Here is a 22,794-nt window from a genome sequence, read left to right as displayed (position 1 = left end):
AATGGTTGGTAAAACTGCCTAAAGAGCCAAAGGCTTAGAAAGACCCTGTGTTGTATCCAGTGTGACTCAACCTCTAATAGGTTCTGGCAATATTTAGCCAGGTATAGAGGGGGGAGATAGCCCTTTTCATCACTGTCTTTTAATAAATGAGACTTGGTCCTTAGGGCACCTCGGGCCATGAGAAGCCCCACTGGCAGATCCCTGGGCTGCAGTGATGTTGAATTGATGGTGCAGGTAGATGTCTGTTCTGTTGCATCTCTCCCCACCCAGACCTCACAGGAGGCACTCCTGCTTGTGTGCGTAAATCCTTCATATAGTTTCCCAACATTGACTGATGTAAACCTGTAACAGTCTCAGGGTAGCTGCCTCAAACCCTGCCACATCTTACTGGGGGTTTGGCCTGTCAGAATGTTTACCCGACTGCCTCAAATTCCATCGAGCTCTCTATAAACCTTATTTTTAAAATATGCATTGTCCCTTCTTAGATGTTTCTCAGTATTGGCTCCTGGACAAATCTTTTATCTTCAGTCAACCTTAAAGTTCGGTTAAAAATAAAGACCCATTTTCTCATAGAATGATCAGGGCTTGGGGCTCCATTTGTGAACGGAGGAACCTGAGGCTTTAGGAATTTTGTGTACAGCATGGAGATATTTTCAACTTGAGTGGCTCTTCTAGGCTCTATTCACATTCAAAGATGCCCCTTTATTTGGCTCTTGGCTCTTGGATCTTGGTGGAATCTACTTGTTTGCAGTCCCTGAGTCTCTGTCTAACCGTGGAACAGATCAGAGAAGTGGGACAAGATTTTGATGTAATTCAAGGCTAGCTTTCCTAAACGCTATTGGCATCATAATTTATTTGGGGGACCCCCTTGGCAGCAACATCTTCAGTGGTCACTCCTGGTCTGAGACGGGCGGGTCTTGAAGGTGGCACAGGAAGCCCGGCTTCCTCTTCCTTTCACCTTTTCCCCTCTCTCTCTCTCTTACCCTTTCTCAAATCTATTGAGGCATATTTTACAATTATACCACAGAGTTCGCCCATGTTAAGCGCATAGTTCAATGAGCGTTAGTAAATGCATCCAGTTGTGTGAACATAACCACGGACCAGCTTTTAGAACCCCTTCATCACCCCATAAAGTCCCCTCGAGCCCTGTGCAGTCAATCTCCGCTCCTCTCCCCAACCCCCAGCAACCACTGCTCTGTCTCTATAGTTGTACCTTTTCTAGAAATTGCCTTTCAGTAGAATCATACAGTATGCAGTCTTTCGTGTCTGGCTTCTTTCACTTAGTGTAATGTTTTTGCAGGTATCAGTAGTTCATTCCCTCCATCTTTTATTTTTTTTTGACCTATCTTTGTTTCTCTCCTTCTCTCTCTCTCTCTCTCTCTCTGACACACACACATACACACACACACTTTTCTTACTAAATTCTCTGCCCTTTTTGCGTCCTAACTCTTGATCTGGTCTTTGGGCCCTAAGACATAATTAGGAGAGAAGTGTGGAGTCCATGTACCAAAACTTCTTAAGTGGGCACCTACAGAGGGCGGCTGGCCAGCTAGCCTGTCCCTGCCTGTGGGGCCCCAGGATGTGTCATCCCTAGTGGCAGTGATGGTGGGGAGCAAGGAGAAGTGGAAGTTGAGGCCCTGAGCCTTTGTCCAAGGAGACTGGAATGAGCACAAAACGAAGCTGGGTGAATAAAGTCGGTTTACTGGTTCTACTTGGGGTGGAGTGAGGCCTGAATGGGCGCCCTCAGCAGGGGGACCTGAGGCCACAGGGCCCGCCAGGGCTGCTGGGTCCCCTTGGGCTTCTGGGCTGAGGGGCAGCAGCAGGGCAGCCTGCGGGGGCTCAGCAAGCCCAGGTCGCTTGGCCTGTGCTATCTGGGACTAGGCTGGTCGCTGTTGCCGTCTGCAGATGCTCAAGCCGGACCCCACGAAGAGAGTGGCAGAAGGTTGAAAAAGATAATTGCCAACACATTGGTTTCAGTTTCAGTAGAGAGGAGGAGGAAGGGAGGCATGTGGGGACATAGGGAGGGCCGCTGGGGGGAGAGATTTCCTCCCAGCTCCATGGCCAGCTCCCTTGCTAGACCTCTTGGCTGTTGCTTTCACAAATGCTACTTTCATTCCCATCTCTCCACTCGGAACCTGGAAAGCAAGAGCATCTCTCAGGCTGTGGAGCCATGGCAGGCCGTGGGATCTGGCATGGAAGGGCGTGGCATCTCTGCCCTTCCTGCCCCTCCTCCCCAGCCCCAGTGACCCCCCCACCTACCCACACACACATGCGCATGTGCGCTACAGTGCCTGGAACAGTGCGGAGAACAGGAACCCCAGTCTTTCAGAGATCAAATTGGCTGGAAGCAGAGGGTCATGTGATGGGAGGGAGGGCAGGAGGGCAAAGAGGCAGTGAGATGGCAGTGGGGTCAGAGTGGAGGATGTGGGGTGGGGCGCGGGCTTTTCTTTATTCTTGGGGAAAACTCTTGTTCTCAGTACGTTTCTTTTCCCATTGGCCTGAGTGAGCGCTCCCTGACTATTTGGAAGCGGTTTCTGACTGGTGGAGAAGGGCAGGGGAGCAGGAATAATTACTATCCCTCCACCCCTACCTGGACCCTCTCAGCATCTACCTCCACCACAAGGAGGCCCCAGCCCCATGAGCTGCCCCCATTCTTTCACTCCTCCTGTTCTTTCCCCCAAATCTAGTTGCCTTGACTTTTATGTATGGCGGGGAGGAGCTCTGGCCCAGCCTTTGGCTTGAAGGCTCTCGAGCCTACTCCTGTCACACCTGTACTGGTGGCTGCCAGAGGCATTGTTCCCCTCCCTGGACTTGGACGTGGCTGTGGTGACAGTTATTCGTGCCAACTGGGGAGCAGTTGTCGGTGGGGCTGGGGTACAGAGCTGTGTGACAGGTTGTTAGACCCAGGCGCACCCACCCAGGGACTCTCCCCAGCTGCCCTGACATCTGTGCCACCTGTGGCATTTTGTGTGTGGCCTCGGTTCCCAGGTGCAGGGGACAGGGTGAGAAGGTTGGCATGGGCACCACAGAGCCACAAAGAGGTTGGCTTCTCTTTGTGTCACCTGGTATGCCCTGATGTTTTGCCTTTTCCCCTCCCTGTTTACCTGCATCGAGCTAGGGCAGCAGGTCACAGCTGTGACTCAGCTCTGACAACCCAACTTAACAAAGCGCTGCCAACCAGGTGAGTCATGCCAGGCTGCCGCAGACCAAAGAAGGGTGGCCCCAGGGGGAGGGCGGGAGGCATGTGGATCTGCCTCTGGCTGCCCTGGCTCCTGTCTTGATCATGGCTCTGGCGGGAAGCCAGGCAACGGCGGCGTCTGACCAGCGTGCCAGGACGGTGTTCTGTGCAGGGCTGCCCCTGCCAGCGTCGGGGGTGTGTGCAGGGCTCAGGGCAGGTAGAGAGGGCCTAGACCTGTTTCCAGGGGAGAACTGGCGGCCCCCATATTGGGACCGGGACGGGGGAGCGGTGGATCCTAGAGCTAGACCCAGCTTCCTGAAGAGGGATGTAAGTGACATCAGGGACCATCTGCCTCAGAGCAACACGGGAAGGCAGGGTCCCCTCGGCGGAGACTCCTTTTTAAGCACCACCCCAGGGGTGCTCTTCTCCTGCCCTCTAGAGACGTCCCCCTTCCCTGGGGCTCAGGCTTGCAGCCGGGGTGCCCCTTCCCCATCCCCAAGCTGGGGTGTGGGTGGGAGGCTCTCCATCCTGCTCAGGGCCTCCCCGGGCAGCAGGGCGGCAGCGGCCCCCGCTGGGCACTAGGGGTCGCCCCTGCCCAGCCAGACCCTCCCGGGCGCGCCCGGCCGCAGCAGGTTTCCTCCAACCGGGAAGACCGCGGGCGCCTCCGGGGCGTGCGCTGGGGAGGGCTGCAGCCGGGCGCGGCGCCGAGACCCTGTCCGGTGCCTCGCGCCACCGAGTCGTCCTGGCCGAGGCGCGGGGGCGCTTTCCGGAGCAGGGGCTCTCGCCAAAGGCCGGGCGCAGAGGGGGTGCGTGCGCCCGCACACAAAGGTCCGTCCTAGACTTCACAGCTCCCTGCCCGCTCTCCCTTCCCGGCTGCCCGAGGGGGAGCAGCCGCTCGGGGTCGGCCCAGGCGACCGCGCCGGGGGTCAGGCCGGCCGCCCCGAGTGGCCCCAGGGCCTTGCAAGGGCGCAGGGGGGCGCTGGGCCCTCACCCGGCTCGGCTGGACCCCCGCGGTGGCGCCCGGGACTGCGACTCTGCGGGTTCCTTTTGTGAACGGAGGGAAGGGCCCTCCCCGCGTCTGAAAATGGTCAGCCCGGGTTCTCGGGACTGCGCGCCCTGAATAACAGATTGGGTGCTGTAGGGTCGTCATCTGGGCCCCACCCTGCGGAGCTCTGAGCTGGTTTAGCTTCTCCTGCAGACGGGTCTGTTGGGGGTTCCCAAAAGCATCACCGTGACCGGCTGCATCAGGATTACCAGGGGCCCACCCCATCACCTGAAACGGAATCTCTGGGAGGGGCCCAGGAGTCTGTATTTTTGGTAAGTTCCCCAGGTGATTCCCATGGCGAAGCCAGCGTGGAAATCGCTGTTCTAAACCTTTTAAGGCAGGCAGTTGTGAAATTTCTCGCCAGAACAGCCTCTGGGGATGGAATTGTCACCCCCCAGTTCACTGTAATGTTTGTTCTCCCAGCTGATGGAGAAGTTCTTCCCAAGTCTGACTGCCAGCCCGCCTGCTTTAATGGAGCTCGTTTTCTTCAGCTGGGTTTTCTATGGGATAATGCGCCTGCTTGAAGACAGCTGTCCTGCCTCCTTTGACTTTCCCCGACACCTGTTTTCCTTGTTCAACTTCTGAATTCAACAGGCCCACTTGAATGGGCCAAATAGTGAGAAAATCCAGTAAATCCAGTACCAGCTTGTGAATGACTGTTGTCCCCTCAGGGGCTCCCCAAGGGCTGGATGCTGGTGAATCCCAGCAAAGGGAAAGGAAAAAACCTGTAGCAAGTTGTCCTACGCCCAAGGAGACCGTCCTCCCTTTGTTGGCCTTTCCCCTCGCTTTCAGGATGAATTAAAATTCTTATCTCCTCTGCATCCAGCATACTTGGACATGCCTTCCCGATTGCTGCAGCTAGAGTTTCCCGAGCTTTGTGGGGTTATTTTTTGCCTCTGGGTGGTGGTCATTACTTCCTTCCACACCATTAGGTTCAACACAGTCACCGAAAGAGAGCAAATTAGCAAACACCCTCAACATGGCAGGACTGATCCCCAAACCTACTTTCATTTTCTTCCGGTCTGGGTTGTGGGTAATTTCTTGACAACTATGAGAAAGAAGACAATGAAAAATGAATCATTTTTCCAAAGCAATTGTGAACAGATGTCTAATTCCCTAGTCTCGGGGATGTTCTAGGAGTCCCTTACGTCACCTTAAAGGGGCAGAGTAAATGCGTGGCGGTGCCGAGGGTAGTGTTGATATTCAGCACCTGTGGGGCTTAGGCTCATCCTAATGAGAGCCTCAGCCATAGCCCAGGTCACCGTCGCTGGTTCGGGGCTTCTAAATTTGGCAGTGTGAACAGACTTGCTTCCTTTCAGCAATTGATCTGAATAGCAGAATCCCATCCTGATGGTCCGAATCACATTTGCAGGCCGTGGGGTGAAGGCTGTGCTAACTGGCCACTTGCCTCACCACTGGCTTTTAAACAATCGGTTGTATTCTCTGCCCGGCAGGAAGCAGCGGGCCCATCAGGGCTCTGGGCTCCCTCTTTGTTCTGACTTTATGGTCTTTTATGCCACAATAAGAAACACTGTGTACTCCGTGGGAGCCCATTGTGCCAGGCTGCAGAGGGGCTTTGTGACAGGCTGGGGGACAAAACAAGGGGTGCTGGACACTGTTACTAGGGCAACTGCCTGGCCAGCGTGGAGGCAGCTGTGGCCCCTGGGTCCCTCTCACCAGAAGACCAGGGGGAGGGCAGGAGAAGGATGCAATTTCTTCTAGAGCAGCAGTCCTGGTTACCTGGTAAATGAGACATCAGGACTGTGCTAGCAACGGCCTCCATTTTCTCCAGGCTGCTAGGATGACCTCATCCTGCCTCTAGATTCCATGCCAGGGGATGGCATCTTTCTAAACCAACGCTCACACGCCACCAGGCAGCGCCGTCTTGGTGAGTAGGGAAGCTTTCCCAACTGTGGGCCAAGCCTGGGCCTTGCATCCTTTGGGTAGATTCGGTCCTCTGAGGCAAGGGTTTTCGGTTTTGTAGAAAAGGTGTGAATGGGGAGCGCCTAGAGTAAGTCCATCTAGCCTCACTCGTGAATGGGCCAGTGGGGTTTCAGAGCTACTTCAAGACCCTCCCTGCCCCCCAGGCCAGCCACTGCAGTCCCTTCCCCTCCCCTCCAGGTGAACATTTTCCTACAGGTCAGGTGTTAGTGCAGCGCACCTGGGGCAGAAGACAGAGGCGTGTGCTCACGCCAGGAGGGCATCATGGAAGGCCTGGGGTCCCTTCTGCGCTCTGCGCTCTGCCTTTTGGCACACCGACAGGGATTCTATTTTACCTAACTTAGCAAATTAGGCACTTGAGGGGTTTAGGGGAGCTGCTGTGGGCAGGCAGGGAGAGGAATTCAGGGTCCCAGGTCATTTCACTGGGGGGAATGGAGAGTGTGGTACAGACGAAGCCCAGGGCTAGGAGGAAGCCCAGGACAGGGGCCCCGGGGTGTAGGCCCTGAATACAGGAGTGTCCCGCTTAGGCGCTGAAAGGGAGAATGGGGAGGGAAGGCAAGCCCATTTAGCTTCACCCCGCAGGACAGCCCTGTGTCCCCATGAGACTAAAGGGTGAGCCCAGGTGGGATCAGGAGAGGCTGGTGGGGCGCTGTGTTCTCTGGAGATGCTCCCATCGTGAACAGCTGAAGTGAGAAAAGGCCACTTTCCTGCTGGGCATTTGCAGAGAATAACAGGCGGTGCTCCCTTCAGCCTGTACCTCACTCTGTGCCCACCTAAACCTGCCCCCCATCTCCAGTGCTCCCCACGTGGGCCCCCTCACCCTGTCCCAGGGCAGCAGCCGCCCAGCCGGGCTCTTCCCCCTCCAGCCCACCCTCCACATGGCCGCTCCCGTTCTCTCTCGGAAACGCAGATCTCCCGGCCTGCCAGCCCCAGGCTAGAAAGCCTTCAGTGGCCTCCCAGAGCTGCACACAAACCCTTCACATCCTGCTCACTTCCTGCCAGCTCCGGCCACGCTCAGCTCCTTGACTTTCCCAGACGCGCAAGTCTTTTCCTTTCGGAGCCTTTGCGTTCCCTTCTGCATGGAATGCCCTTCCCTCCCCAGCAACCCTGGTCCGAGATTCAAGCTCAAGCATCACCTCCTCAGCTGAGCAGTTGACAAGAGCAATAATGGAAGCAGCTTTGCCACCAGGCTCCCAAAGCAGTGGGAAGACTGAGGGCAAAGTGTACAACCTAACTGGGTTAAAAGCAAGCCCTCTGAAACGTCGGCTTGTGTCCCTGAAGGCCCTGCCTGGAGAGTCTGTCCTGGAGAAGGAGTGGAAGGAGGGGGTGAGAACGGTGGCCCTTCACATCCTCTAACTCTGTTCTGTGTTCCTCCACATATGGCTCCATCTCCTGTCGTAACACAAGGTACATTTTTTGATAATCTTGGTTACATGTCTGTCTCTTTAGAATCTTGAGTCCCTTTTAGGCAAAGCGTGTCTTTTTTTTTTTTTAATTAGTTAATTAATTAATTTATTTTTGGCTGCGTTGTGTCTTTGTTGCTGTGTGTGGGCTTTTGTCTAGTTGCGGTGTGCGGGGACTACTCTTCGTTGCGGTGCGCGGGCTTCTCATGGTGGTGGCTTCTCTTTGTTGCGGAGCACGGGCTCTAGGCACATGGGCTCTAGGTGCACGGGCTTCAGTAGTTGTGGCACGCGGGCTTTAGAGCACAGGCTCGGTAGTTGTGGCGCATGGGCTTAGTTGCTCCGCGGCATGTGGGATCTTCCCGGACCAGGGATCGAACCCGTGTCCCCTGCATTGGCAGACAGATTCTTAACCACTGCGCCACCAGGGAAGTCCCCAAAGCATGTCTTGATCATCTTTATATTCCCAGGATCTAGTTTAGAACCTGACACATAGTAGGCACGCAGAAAATCTTTGAATACATAAATATGCCTTGAACTTGGGAGTGTTCCTTTACCTAGAATACCTTTTTCTCTCCACAAATTTGTACTATCGCTTTCTCCAAAACATAACTCAAGACTCGCCTCCTGGAAGAAGCAGGTATTGGTTCATTAGTTCATTGTTTGAGCATCAGAAGGTTACTGAGCACCTACTATGTGCCAGGCATTTTCTAGGCACTGGAGGACTGTGGTGTACAAAAGAGATAAGGGGTCCATGTCCCAAGTTGCCAGTGACCACATCCTCCCCCAACCCCGCCTCTGCAACCCTTAGCAGACCACATCCTTATCTGGCAGTTTAGCAAAATTTACAAAATTTAGCAAGTTTGTAATCACTCAATGCTCCTGACATCCATAGTGCCTGGGACTTGGTCAGCAGTCAGATATGATTCACTGTGTGCCCAGCATCATGGGAGACAAGTGTAGAAGTTCTGGTTTTGCCTTCAAAAAGCTCATGGCCTCACTGGGGAGACAAATTATTTGTTTATAGGATCCCTGGAAACCCCAGGAAGCCACAGTCAGGGAAGATCTTGGGTTGTCAGTATCACAGCCTCTGGGAATTCAGTGGGTCCGTTGGTTCTCTTGACCAAGGGCTACTTTCTGGTTATTAACTGGTTTTCTAAATATGTGAGTCACATCTTCCCACTTGATCATAAGCTCCTCAAAGAAAGGGACATCATGGTATCATGTTTGGTAGCCACTTTCCCAGATTCCCATCTCAGCATCTGATACAGGCTAGGGCATGAATAAAGGAGTGAATGAATGATCACTACCGTTGACAGGCACTCATCACTGGGTGTCTTATTGAGAAACAACCAGAAGCCTGGCATGAATGGGTTTTTTAGTTCTGGTAGGTAAAGGAGAGGGAAGGAGGGTTTCTTTTCCATCGTAGTGCCTCTCTTTTGCTAAACGTTACCCTTAGAGTGTGAGTGTTTTCTACAAGAAAATACTGAGACTCAAATCCAGAAGAGTATGAATTTGACAGAAGCCACTTGTTTTCCAAGTTCCATTCGGGTACCTCTTTTTTTTTTTTTAATTTTTTAAAAAATTAATTAATTTATTTTTGGCTGTGCTGGGTCTTCATTGCTGCACGCGGGCTTTCTCTAGTCGTGGCAAGTAGGGGCTACTGTTCGTTTCGGTGCGCGGGCTTCTCATTGCGGTGGCTTCTCTTGTTGCGGAGCATGGGCTCTAGAGCGCAGGCTCAGTAGTTGTGGCTTGCGGGCTTCAGTAGTTGTGGCTCACGGGCTCTAGGGCACAGGCTCAGTAGTTGTGGTGCACGGGCTTAGTTGCTCCGCGGCATGTGGGATCTTCCCGGACCAGGGCTCAAACCTGTGTCCCCTGCACTGGCAGGCGGATTCTTAACCACTGTGCCACCAGGGAAGCCCCTCGGGTACGTCTTAACTGATTCTTTGTGCTGGTTATTGCTTGGTGGTTTAAATGGGTGAGATCTATTTCAGGGAATCTCAAATTACAGGTAAGCTTGTGGGGAGAGAAGAGTGTTGCCCTGTCCCTTCTGCTTCCTTCCTCTCTGGCTCCCGGCCTGCTCCCGGTATCACTTACTGCTTCTCTAGGATGGTTTTTACCAGAATGTTCTCTAGAGTCAATGCTTTAGGGCCTAGGTTTTCATCCAGTGGGTTGTACTGCTTGTTGCCTTCTTGTGTGTGCTTTGCAGTCCTGGAGGCTTATGTCACTTGCGTTTGTTTGCTGATGTTGTGGCCATCTGTAACCTCTATCAAACCCTAGGTGCTTTGAAGTTCCGTGTGCAGTAAAAAGTTCATTAAAAAGATGTGGAATCATGAAAATGAGGTTACAGACATGTTAAACAAAGGATCATTTCCTGCTTCCTGTACTTCTTTCTCAAAAAAATGTATTTCTCTGAGGAATTTATGTCACCACTAAAACTACGGAAGAGTGAAAGGAAGGACAGGCCTGGGTCAGAAAGAGGGTGAGATTCCTGAGGAGACAATTTTGGCAAAGACCCAGCCTGTTGTCTTAATTGAGAGCTTAGGGTCTAAGGGGAGAATTGAAGCCAGAAAGACGTAGGGACAGATCTCGAATTCTTTTTGTTTTTTTTTAATTTATTTATTTTATTTATTTATGGCTGTGTTGGGTCTTCGTTTCTGTGCGAGGGCTTTCTCTAGTTGTGGCAAGCGGGGGCCACTCTTCATTGCGGTGCGCGGGCCTTTCACTGTCGCAGCCTCTCTCGTTACGGAGCACAGGCTCCAGACGCGCAGGCTCAGTAGTTGTGGCTCACGGGCCCAGTTGCTCCGTGGCATGTGGGATCTTCCCAGACCAGGGCTCGAACCCGCGTCCCCTGCATTGGCAGGCGGACTCTCAACCACTGCGCCACCAGGGAAGCCCCTTGAATTCTTATGACTAATGGTTTGAACCCAGCGTTTCTAGTAGAGATGGCTCCAAACGGATCACCTCGGCCTCCAGCGGTGCGAGGTCTGGGGCCGTGTAGGGAGCGCTTGGAGCCAGTGGGGTCCAAACTCCAGGCAGTGACTGGTGCCGACAGGTGCTTCTTGCCCACTTGAGGTAGAAGAGGAGAGACACAGAGAGGAAGGCGAAGAGAAGGAGAGGTACGTGGGATAAGGGGGCAGAGCGTCACTAAAGCTGCCTCGCGGCCCCATCACTGGCTTGTCCACTGCCATACTGGCTTTCTTTCCAGTGGTGACCTTCTGATGTGAGCAGAGGTTGAGTTCCAAGCCTCAAGGGGTGTACGGGGAACCCCAAACACTAAAAAAATATCAGCGCCTGGCATGGCTTTAAGGTAAGGGAGGTGCCCCTGTGCTGCCAGTGGTCTTTCCTGGCCTGGCCACAGGGAGGCATTTAACCAGGAGGGCAGTCCCTTGGGGCTCAGGGTTCTGACTTGACAACAGCCAAGTGTACTTGTACATTTCAGAGGTCGGCCTGTCCGTCTCCCGCATTCTGGTAGAGTAGCAGATCTAGGCTTCTCGCTCCACGCCACAGGGCCTCCTGGAGGGCCTCGGTTCTCTTATGAAAGGAAGGGCAGCCACAGATGATCATTTCTGGTAAATACATTGTCACTTCTCTAATGACAGATGGGACCCCATCAGCACCTTTGTTTCTTGGCATACACACACACAGACGCTGGAATAACACACCCTAGGATCCAAAGCAAAATAAACAGCTTCCCTGGCTGGGGGCAGGGAGGGTTCGTGTTTCTCAGGGACCCTCCTTGCTTGGGCAGTGGGCATCCACACGTAATGCACACCCAGACCCCGCAACCTTGCGGGCCTCTATTCTGGGGGGCAAATATCCCTAGAGACTCGCTTGCTTATATGACCATTAATGACCATTTAATTACGACTCATGTTTAACAATTACGTGACTGTCACTTACTTTTCAGCCAGAGGGCCACTGTGCCTACACCTAGCAGCCACTAAGTCTTAGTCTAATGATGACAGTGCCATATCCCACCAGCTGACCTTGAGCACCTCAGTGGATGCACATCTAATAAACGGCAAGGCAAGGTTAGCGGGACTGCTGCCAGACGGTCCAGGCAGGGCCGGACTCACCCTCTCTCTTGCATCCTGATTGTGGTTGAGTCTCAAGAGTTCTGCAAACCTCTGTTCATAGAGACGAAGCAGCAGCACCAGGCACAAGCCTGAATTCATCAGCTCGTGTTGTGCCTACATGTGGACAAGGAAGCTCTTAAGTTCATCTGTAAAATATACATGGTCTAAATCATGGGGTGGAGGGTACAAGGCCAAGAGGGGACAAGAAATAGGACAAGAGCCCGAGCCCCAAGGCAAGCCGTGTCCTGGAGGACCAGAGAACAGAGCAGAAGGGGAATCCAGGGTGGAGGCCGGGCAGCCATCCTGGAATCCTCTACTGCCTAGTGGAAGATGCTTGAAAAGGCTCCAGGCTTAGTCCCAGGCCGTGGACATTTACTGAGCAGTTTCCTGCCACGGCCTTGAGCTGGGTGTTTGGAGAACACAGGGCAAAACGTCTCATCTCCCTGCTGGGACCCCTTCCTGTGATGTGGGAGAGAGCGCCTCATTCATAAATGGCTCCAGTAGCAGCTGGATGTGTCAATGGCCACGAGGGAGATGCGAAGGGGAAGAAAGAGACTGGTTGCGTGTGACGTGGGGGATGGCATCTTTGGTCCTTAAAGGATGGGAGGGACTTTGATAGGTGGCTATGGGGGGGGCGTTCGGGGCCTTTCAGACAGAGGCACTGCATGCTGGCAGACACACAGAGGGCAGAGCGTATGTTGGGCAAAATTCTCTACTCACTGGTGTGGCTGGAGTATATGGGGAGGGTGTTTGTTTTGAATTTTTAAAAAATCTTGGCCTGGGCTGGGGAGATGGAAAGGTGGGACCATGTTAGGCAGAACTGAGGTGTTTGGACGTCATGCTGTGTATATGTATGTGTGTAGCTGCTGGCCTCTGAGTAGAGAGGTAAACACGATGAGATGTGTGTCTTAGGAAGGCAGACTTGTCTGTAGGAGAATCTGGGGCACAGGTGCCACGGGGGTGGGAGGGGGCACTTGATTTGCCTAGATCCCTCGTTTGCCCAGTGAAAGGGCCTCAGGCCTTAGTTCTGTACGTTTCTGCCTTTACAGATGGGCTTAACGATGGTCTCACCTAGGGGCTCCCCGACTCCCCACCCGCCCTGGCTGTTCTGTTATCATTTAACCCCCAGAGCGTGCTTGCCCTGTGGACCTCAGGGCCTTTGCTCTCGCTCTTTCTTGTGTGGTCTGTTGGCTTGTTTTGGTGCTTCTGTTGTGCATATGCTCCTCTGCCACTCTCCACCTTTCTAAGGCTGTGTGCACGACTTCCTTTACAGCTGTCACAGTGTCACCTCCTTGCAGAAGACTTCCTGATGATCCTCATTTGATCTAGTCATTCCTCCCTGAGTCCTAAGCATTTGTCTTTACTCTCGGCACAGCATTTTGCACTTGTTAATGTTTTTGCTTTTTCTCGGTGGGTGGGGTGGGTTGTATTTTTCTCACTGGTGCTGAGAACACAGGGAGGTTCCCAGGGAGGATCTGGCTGTCTGGCTGACCACGGTGCCTCTGTCCTCGACTCCTTTGGCCGTCTGTCCTCCAGAGCCTCACCCTGTGGACCTGCATCGACCCTCAATAAATTCGTGGATTAGTGATGACTCCTCCTTGCCTGCCACTTTATTCCCCCATCTGTCCTCATGTCAAATCTCCAGGGTGGGAGGGTCGGGGATGGGCCAGACGGTGCTCAGGAAGCCCTGGGGGAGTAAAATCCCCAGCAGAGGGCATGGCCCTTGACATCACCCTTGGGAAAGGTCGGCACCATGACCATTTTCCCAGGAGAACCGAAGCTAGCACTTGACCCAGTGAGCATCTCAGCGCCTCCTTCCTTCTTCAGTGGCCCGAGGTGCTTCACAGGCCCATCATCCTGTTCCCATCCCGTCGAGGGCAGCTCAGGAAGCTGGCGCAGAACACACCTCTTCCAGGACGAAACAGCTGCCAGAAAAGGTGCCCAAGCTGAGCAAAGATCGATGCGCTCTTCCTTTTGCATCGGGGCCAGCTCCAGATCTTGGTGACCACTGGCCTCAAGGTCACTGCTCGAGACCCCTCCACCACTCCACAGACCCATCTTTAAAGGCTCTAGTCAATTGTCCTTAGCGGTTTGCCTCCTATTTTAGCCTATCTCTCCTGACCTTGGCCTAGAGCAGGCAGAGAGCTGGTTGCTTGTTTCTACTTTTTTTCTGTGTTAAGGGCCTCCTCCCATCTTTCCCAAGAGCTGGTGCCTCCTTTGCGGTCTTTCTCAGGAGCCACCGCCTCTGGGAAGCCTTCCCAACCTACCTACTGTTTAGCTCCTCCACACAAGCCAAGCCTTGTCCCTCATTCGCTTTTCCTGGTGTGGCGGCCTCCCGTGAGCTCCCGATGGCTCCCTCTCCCCAGCACTCACTTCGCCAGGAAGCCTTTCTGCTCACAGACACTCCAATACATAATGGCAAATCAATCAGCTAGAAAATGGCTTGGAACTATCAGGTTTGTCACAGCGTTCAGGGAAATCATTTACTTTTTATGACTCCATAAGACCCGGAGGCATGCAGATGGGAAAATATCCACTAATGTTTTCTGCAGATCATTTGAAAAGTCACTTCCAGCAGATTGTGTCTCTTCTCTGGTCTGTGGGAGGGAACCTGTTACTCGGTGCCATAAATCTCACTGGCCCGGCTCCTTTATGTGTGCCCTTTGCAGAGCCTGTGATGCTGGACAAAAGGGCCGGGCCAGCCAATCGGTGCAGGCGTTTCATAGTCAGCTCAGAGTCATCCTTTATACTCTGAGCCACAAGTGGGAGGGATTTGTTATCAGAAAGAGTTCCGTCCGCGGTATTTGTTCGGTAAGGGCAGAATGAGCTAGTTTTTGGAGCGTTATTTATTGGAGCTGCTCCGTCCCCTCCCCTCCCCAACCCAGTTGCGTCACCCTTTGCTGCCCACATGCAGCAGCAGAGGTGGGGATGGGCGTTGGGAGACTTTCAGGGGAGGGAGAGGCATGTGAAGCAGTGGACAGGGGCTCGGGAGCGCTCAGCCCACCTGCCACATGTTTTTCTTCCTATTCTCCTGCCCCTTCATTTTGTTAAAATTCATTTCAGTCAAGAGATTTGCTACGGATGGAAATTCTCAACACAATCCGCTCGAAGAAACAGACAGCCTGGCTGAACGTTCTGTCAAGTCTTCAGATATGTTCATGGGATGCTCCCAGGTGTGAAGGTGATTAGGTGACTGCGTGTGTCCGGGGACATCTGTCTGAGGCCAAGATGGAGCGAGTCAGCCCTGTGCTTCTGAGCAATGACAGCCAGAGGCCCTCTGAGCCCCTCCTGTGCGGCAGGGCCAAGATGGCAGGAGCACGTCTCCGTCACACAGGGGGCCTGGGCCCCCAGGATAGGCAGCCTGGGGCCACCGTGCCCTGCGATGTTGGGCAGACTTTTAACTGTGCATGGACAAAGGGACTCCATTTATAAACGGGGAGAAGTAGCCTCTGTTCTGCCTGTTTCTCAAGGCATTATGGCAAAATGAGCTAAAACGAGTGGACATGGTATTTCACAAAACCGAGAAAACATCCAACAAGAGGCAAGAGCTAAAGCTAGGATTCAGGGCAAGGACCGCATGTGCCTTGCCTGCCCCTGTGCTCCTAGTGCCTGGCCCATGTCTGGTATATGATATGTGCTGCTATATGATATGTGCTCAATAAATATATGCACGGATGAAAGAATGAGGAAAAGAATGTATAATTTTGGACCAGTGATGACTATCGACTCTAGTGGCCCCAACTTTAACATGTATCAGAATTACTGAAAAGGCCTTTTAAAATGCAGTTGCTGGGCACCCCTTTCCCCAGATTCTTATTCAGTGGGTCTGAGTGGGGCCCAAGAATGTGCCTTTCTAATGAATTCCTAGGTGATGCTATGCTATTGCTAGTGGTCTGGGGACCACCCATCTTTGAGAACCCCTGCTTTAAACTAAGGATCAACAGTTGGTAGCCAGTAAGCTGAATCTGGCCTGTGGATGTGCTCTGGCTGGAAGGAAGGAAGGAAGGAAAGAAGGACAGACATGAACTTCTTCCGTTGAAGAGAGTATTCGCAATTTTGTCACTCCCAATTGATGCCACTTGGGAGATTCTGATCATTCGTTATCTGCCTGGCCTCTGTGGCATTTGAGTGTACAATCTGTGACCTCAACTTTTCTTAAACCTGTTTTCTCCTGGTCCATTTTGCAACCTGGAATGTTCCTTGGAGCTCTACCTGTTGCCATCCAGGAGTTCTTCCTTCCACTCAGAAACCAAATCAAGCAACCAGTCAATCAAGCATGAGTCCCACGTCCAGGTTAAAGAGCACACACATGGGAAGATGTGGAGTTGCTTCACGGCAGCACACTGGGAGGTGGGCAGTGGGTGTGGAATGCCTGCTGGGCTTAATTTTCAGGCATCTTTGAGTTAGGGCGGGGGTGAACTGCTGCCAGCCAGTGCCTGGACCACTAGATGCCCGTAGCCCAAGGTGCTTAGTCCAGGTCCTGGGGCCCCCCCCACCCAGCTACTTTAGCCTCAGGGGGCCACTCTTCAGGCCTATAGGAGCTCCTCATCTAACTGCTGAAAGTCTGGTAACAAGCCTTGACCCTATGGGGTCCAAGGGAACCGCTCAGTGTCTGAGAGATGGAGGGATAATCGGATTTCAGTGTTAGAGGCCACAGGCAGCAATGAACCAAACCAGGGAAACATACACTAATCCAAGCCCACGCACACCTCAGAGACCATTGATAGTGCTGACCGGGCGCCTCCTGGGTGTGTCCACAGTCCATGGTCAGATGCTGAGTGAGGTGTCTGTCTCCCACGTGAGTAGAAGGTTTTGCCCTCAAGAGCCTCTGTGTGGAGGGCTCACTCCTCTTTTTCCTCTCCGGTCCTCAATGGCTCTTCTGTGGGGAGGGTCTCTCTGGTCCTGAGAGCAGGTCAGGCCTCTCTGCACTGTGTCCACAGCTGCTCGTTCACCCCCTGCTCTGACCCTCCCACACCAGGGTCACTGCCCGCCAATCCGCTTCCCCACGAGATGGCAGTGACTGTGTTGACCTCGGGCACTGCTGTATCTCCCAGCACAGTATCTGGCATACAGCAGGCGCTCAACATGTGTCTTAAAAGTTAATGAGTTAAACTTCTATGTTATGTATATTTTTTCCACACTTAAAAAAAAAAAAAAATTGACCCCTGGTCCCATCCCAGACTAATTAAATCAGAATCTCCAGGGCTGAGCCCAGGCATCAGTATTTTAATAGAAAAAAAAAAAAAGACATGCAGCCAAATGTTAATTTCAATTATGGGAGACTTTTGTGTGTTTGTGATTTTTATAACTAAGGAAAAGCAAAAAAAAAATCTAAATGTGAAAAATGCACAAGAAAATAAGTTAGTGAATTAGTTTGCTAGTTAGTTAGTTGAGGTTAAGTGCAGGCCAGCCTGAGCGGAAACCAGTTCTAAGCCTCTTCTGGTTTTGACCCTCTCTTGGTACATGTCTGCGTTTGGCATCAGCTACCCCACTTCTCAAGAAGGGAACCCATTTACCAAGGAGTGAACGGCGTTGAGGGTTGGCTAAGAGGGCCCAGAGGAGCCAAGGTTTGGGAGTCGGAAGAAGGGCCTGGACCTCGGAAGCACAGGTGTGCATATCAACCTCCTGGCCAGGCCAAGGGTCTCCCACCTGGGGACGAGCGGAGATTGTATTCCATCCTTGTTATCTTTGTGCTAAATGACAGTTACCCTGGTCTTCATCCATGGAGAGTTTCTGAACTTGTCGAAGTCACACTTCCCTAGTGTCTCAAGTTTAACTCAGACTGTTAGCAAACAGACACCACTGAATTCACCACGGGCCATCCATCGGAACAGTCAGAACTGCTGTAAAAGTGTGAGCCGAACTGCTTTCCATCAGCAGATAAATATTGCACATTGGTTCTTGGGACCTTTGTTCTCCCACCAGGGTGGGTCTGTCAATCTAGTTTCTTTCTGTGATTATAATGAAGGGCATTTTCAAAAGGCTTTGACAGCCTGTCAAGTTCTCACTGAAACTAATTTGAACTCTCTTCTGCTTCTATGTCGTGTAATTACTGTGCTGGATATTTTCCATTTTCCCCTCCAGATACACTTTCCACCCTGCCCTGTGGCCCATCATTGGCTGATCTCAATGGACTGCATTAACTAGGTCCCCTTGTCGTCTGGCTCCCCACTGGGTTCAGCTAATGGGAGACCCTAGCTGGAGACCAGAGGGCGGGAGAAGAGAGAGGGGCAGGGGTAGTTATTCCCCTCGTTCCCTCTCTGCTGGGCAGTGGTGTGGCCATGGCAGCTTTCCCCTGCTGAAGGTCACAGGCTGGTGGTGACTCTCTCCTGTAGCCACAGCCCTCCTGATCCTGATAACTGCCCCCTCCCCTTGTCACTCCAGGCCTAGGAGTGGTCAATTGCCGGTCCCAGAGTGCCTCATCATTCCTTGTTGCTCTTTTACTATCCACATTTTGGCCCTTCATTCAGCTCTCATCACTCGCCCCTTGTGCATGTGCCACCATCTCTTTCCTGCCCAGACCCTGGCTGACACGATTACTTTCACGGTTCTTTTTAGAATGTGCTCATAGCCCATTCTCTCAGCTGGCAGGAGGCAGTGAGGCCGAGGTTACAGGTATGACCCCTGTGGGCCCAGCTGGCTTGGTTCCGTGATGGATTCTGGCTTGGTCCTGGTACCCTTAGCTTTCTCCCTTGAGTCCAAAGAGGTCAGGCATCTCTGTGACTGTAATATGACGGTTCTCATTCACCAAGAGTCTTCTCTGCTCAGGCACTGTCTTAGGTGATGTACTGGGGTCTTTTCCTACATCCAATCCTTCGGGGTAGGAATTATCATCTCCCACTTCCTACAGATGAGAGAACTGAGATATCCAGAGTTGGTGTAGTTTCCCCAAGGTCACAGGGCCACTCTGGGGAAGGGAATAGGATTTAGGTTCACATCTCAGTCAAAGTTGGTGTGCTTTCTGGCGGGGTGGGCTGCCTCGGGCTACGTGCATGCACACATTTTTGTGCAACTGGAAAAAGCTGCTGTTAGAGAGCCGGTTCTGCAAGTGCCACTGGTGAGCCAGCAGTATGTGGTGGCGGCAGCAGCTTCGCAGAGGGAGAACGAGGTGAAAATGCTTGGGACCAACAGGGGTCTTTACTAGACAAGGCTTTCCCCTGGGCTGCATGGAGGTGGTGATGCCTGCAGAATATTCTGGTGGGATTCGGGTAACCCGGCCTTGCCTGGTCTTGTCCTTCCCGGGAAGTCCTGCAGGCTCCACTCCCAGAAATAATCTATTCTTCGAAGTGACCTCAGAGAAGCTGTCTGCATCTAGCTGGCACCCTGACCTCAGGGACTCAGAGGGCCTGGCTCCTTTCAATTGTTTGACTGCAGCATCCTCAGGGTCCAAGAATGGGAGTCGCTTCTGTGTCTCATCTCAGATCTCAGTGCCTGGGGGTTACGACTGAGTGATTTGAGACCCTCAGGCCTCAAAATCTAGGGACTCAAAATACTGAATTGTTTTCTCAGGAAACTACTTTTTTCCTCCTTTCTCTCCGCCTCCCTCCCCTCAACTTCCTGAAGCCCAATCTTCAAGGCTGGGATGGCGTTATGTCCATTATATCACACTTATTGGCTGTGCTGCTCAAATCTCCATTCTTTTCTTCCTTCCCTCCTTCCCTTCTTTCTCTCTCTCTCCTTCCCTCCCTTTCCTTCCTTCCTTTCCTTCTTTCCTCCTTTCCTCCCTTCCTTCCTTTCATTCTTTCTTCCTTTCTTGTCTAGCAACCTTAGGATTTTTTTTTTAAACATCTTTATTGGAGTATAATTGCTTTACAATGGTGTGTTAGTTTCTGCTTTATAACAAAGTGAATCAGTTATACATATACATATGTCCCCATATCTCCTCCCTCTTGCATCTCCCTCCCTCCCACCCTCCCTATCCCACCCCTCTAGGTGGTCACAAAGCACCGAGCTGATCTCCCTGTGCTATGGGGTTGCTTCCCACTAGCTATCTATTTTACATTTGGTAGTGTATATATGTCCATGCCACTCTCTCACTTTGTCACATCTCACCCCTCCCCCTCCCCATGTCCTCAAGTCCATTTTCTAGTAGGTCTGTGTCTTTATTCCCGTCTTGCCACTACAACCTTAAGATTTTAAAAAGGTAACTACAGGATTGCCCACACTCACGGGCACCATTTTGACTCAGCTGTGCTTTTTGCAAAAAAAGGTCTGGATACAGACAGGCTAATGATCTGAAAGCCAAGGTGACTCCTCTGAAGAGTGACATTTTAGTTGCTAACAGTGATTTTATAGTTTTTAAATTATGTGCTTTACAGTCGTGATTATTAATCATGTTTTTCCTAATTGTGTGATGAGGGAGGTCAGTCTTGAATTTTAATGGTAATGATGGGCTCTTTTCATTTGATAAATATCTATCGACTGCCTATGTGCAAGGCATCTTCCAGATCAGCACCACCCAGTAGAAATACAATATGAGCCACCAATGCAAGCCATATATGTAACCTGAAAATTTCTAGGAGCCACATTAAAGTAGTAAAAAGAAACTGGTGAAATTAATTTCAATAATATATTTTATTTAACCCAATATATTTTAAATGTTATCATTTTAACACATAATGTAAAATTATTTATGTGATATTTTACTCTTTTTTTTTTATACTGAGCCTTTGAAATTTGGTGTATAACACAGCACATCTCAACTGGAAGTAACCACTTGTTCGTGAGCTACCTGTGGCTTGTGGCTTCTATATTGGGCAGTACAGTTCTAAATAGAAGATTGTTTGCCTGAGAATTGGACAGTGAACTATTATCCTGGGCATAAATCACCTTCCCACCTAAGGTTAACTCTTTCACAGTATTAGAACTTCAATCCAAATGCCCCAGGAGAATTAATTCACGAGGTGTTAAAAAGCACACAGTAGGGGACTTCCCTGGTGGTCCAATGGTGAGGACTTGGTGCTTTCACTGCTAAGGACCCGAGTTCAATCCCTGGTCAGGGAACTAAGATCTCACAAGCCAAGCAGCACAGCCAAAAAAAAAAGAGCACACAGTAGGTGCTTACTACATGTTTTTAAACCTTGAGCAAAGCAGTTCCTTATTACCCCAGAGTTACTTGATATATAAACTGGAGATTATTTCCTCCAAGACCCTAATTTTTTTCTCTTGTTATTAAATTATTTCAGCAAATTTGGGCATGAAGCTTGCCAGACTATTCCTGTTTCTGTGTGTCCAGTCAGCTACTGTAGCTTCCTACTTTGTCCCTGACAGCAGTGGGACCTCAGCCCAGGGCAACCAAGTCTTCCAACCCTCCAGTGGTCCAATTTAGTAACAGACCTTCTCAGAGAAGCGAGCTAAATTAGGAGACTCCCAGACTCACCCCCTGCACAGGGCTTCTACGTTCCTTGTATCAGGGAAAGAGTTTCTTCCTGCCTTGTACCTCTACCCGACTCTAGCCTATGGACCCAGAGCGGGTGTGAGCAGCTCTTACCCGGGACTGCTGGTGCTTCTGGTAGAACTCGGTCACATTAAAATCATCCAGGTCGACCAGCAGGCTTTGTTTACACATCTCACAGGTCTTCATGGTGCCAAGATCTGCTCCTTAAATGAAAGAATTTTGTTACACGTAACCCTTTTGGTGTTGACATTTTGCGAGCGAATTTGTGTGTGTGTTAGGAATTCTGAGTTCCAGTGGCCTTTTTTAGTCAGTCAGTTTTCTTTCCTTCAGGTTCAAGGTAGAAAATGACCTTGAACCCGAGATCCAAAAAATTTCCTTTGTCATCATTTTCATTATTATGCAAGCTTCCTGTGAGTGAAATTCCCAGGAACTTCACCTGTTTTAAATAACAGGTCTTGCTTTCTGTTTAAATATAAACATATTGGTTCATAAAATTAGAATTACTACAAGGAGGCTGAGAGTCGGTAACACAAGTGTTTGCCAGAAGAGTGAATACTGGGTCTATGTTACTGTTGTTTTTCCTGGCAGATCTAACACTGGTCCAAGCAAATAAATTAGTAAGGACCAAAATGGTGGCAGAAGGTATCCTTGATCTGTGGCTTAAAAATCTGTCTTTACTCCTGCCCAGGTGACTTGCCGCCTGAGAAGAGTGAAGGGACCCCGGGGCCATGTGTGGGCACTGGTATGGCAGTATCTGGGGCCAACGCTTGAGCCTGAGTTCAGCCTCATTTGGAAAAAGAAACAGGAGAAGGCTTTCTTTGTTGCTGGTTTGTTGCGTTTTTTTAATGTGAATTCTAGATCAGCACTTTTTCCTCCGCTTATCCTATTCCCCAATGCAAAAGTGGAAAATGCAGATCTATGGCTGTTATGTCTAAGCAAGCGTGTTGCCATATGCCCTTTCCCCCTGGTGTAGGTGCTGCATTTTGGCTAATGATGTACTAGTGTTTATTTTATGCATTAGAAAATAGAGGACTGGGAATTCCTTGGCGGCCCAGTGGTTAGGACGCTGCGCTTCCACTGCAGGGGGTCCCGGGTTCGATCCCTGGTTAGGAACTAAGATTCCACAAGCCAAGAGGTGCGGCCAAAAAAAAAAGAAAACAGAGGACTAATCAGTTACTTGAATTTATTTGGTAAAGATAGGGTTTGTGCAGTTTTATACCCCAGTTCTATTTTTCCCCACTGGGGGTACAAAGAGGTAGTAAATAATAGAGAATTTCAAAAGACAAGGATGAACAGTGATCCCTTATCTGCATTTTGTTGACTTGAATTTTTTTTTTTAAAGCATCATTCTATAATACTTAAGGCTACGGAAGGTCCCATGTGTCCTCCAATCTAATCCTGCCGATTACACCCAGACCAACATTAGCATTTACCAGCATTTAGCAGTACTTTCATCACACATCTCATGAGTAATTTTTTCTGTGCTAGATGTTTAATTAGCCCAAATTTCTCGTAAGATAAAGCATTGCACAGCATAGTCATTAGTGGCTGAGATCCACTTGTTCTTCGCTCTCTGAAGGGCTGGGTACCCTGCTCACTGTGTGGAGATGCATTTAAGTAACTCGGGCAGTGGTCGCTCCTACATTTCTCCTGCAGACGTGGAGAGAGGGCCTCGGGGAGGAGACAGTTAACCGGATCATCCTGCGTGTTCATTGCCTGATTAAATGGTGTGCTGTGCTTGGTGAGGGGGCGTG

General features: G+C 51.1%; 1 protein-coding gene and 1 long non-coding RNA gene across 7 annotated transcripts in view; one reads left to right on the top strand and one right to left on the bottom strand.

The window, feature by feature from the left end:
- Positions 1 to 1,903: 1,903 nt before the first annotated feature.
- The window catches only part of MARCHF10 (membrane associated ring-CH-type finger 10), a 92,747-nt gene continuing 71,856 nt past the window's right edge, over positions 1,904 to 22,794 (bottom strand). For 2 of the 3 annotated variants that reach the window (XM_082443120.1, XM_082443121.1), the window contains 2 exons: positions 21,134 to 21,243; positions 10,161 to 11,757 (listed from right to left, as the gene is read on the bottom strand). In XM_082443120.1, the coding sequence (XP_082299246.1) occupies positions 11,515 to 11,757; positions 21,134 to 21,243 (353 nt within the window). In that variant the 3' untranslated portion in view covers positions 10,161 to 11,514. Of the gene's footprint in view, positions 2,136 to 5,228; positions 5,272 to 10,160; positions 11,758 to 21,133; positions 21,244 to 22,794 lie in introns of those variants that run through there. The other variant, XM_082443122.1, reaches the window with a different exon arrangement.
- Positions 2,145 to 22,794, top strand: part of LOC309650998 — a 38,769-nt gene continuing 18,119 nt past the window's right edge. For 2 of the 4 annotated variants that reach the window (XR_014257878.1, XR_014257879.1), the window contains exon 1: positions 2,145 to 4,495. This is a non-coding gene — a long non-coding RNA (uncharacterized lncRNA). Of the gene's footprint in view, positions 4,496 to 6,015; positions 6,112 to 22,794 lie in introns of all 4 variants that reach the window. The other 2 variants (XR_014257880.1, XR_014257877.1) reach the window with 2 other exon arrangements.

The sequence above is a fragment of the Balaenoptera physalus genome (genome assembly GCF_965194825.1).
Source record: "Balaenoptera physalus genome assembly, chromosome: 20".
Lineage (NCBI taxonomy): Eukaryota > Metazoa > Chordata > Mammalia > Artiodactyla > Balaenopteridae > Balaenoptera > Balaenoptera physalus.
This window is presented reverse-complemented; position numbering and strand designations above follow the sequence as displayed.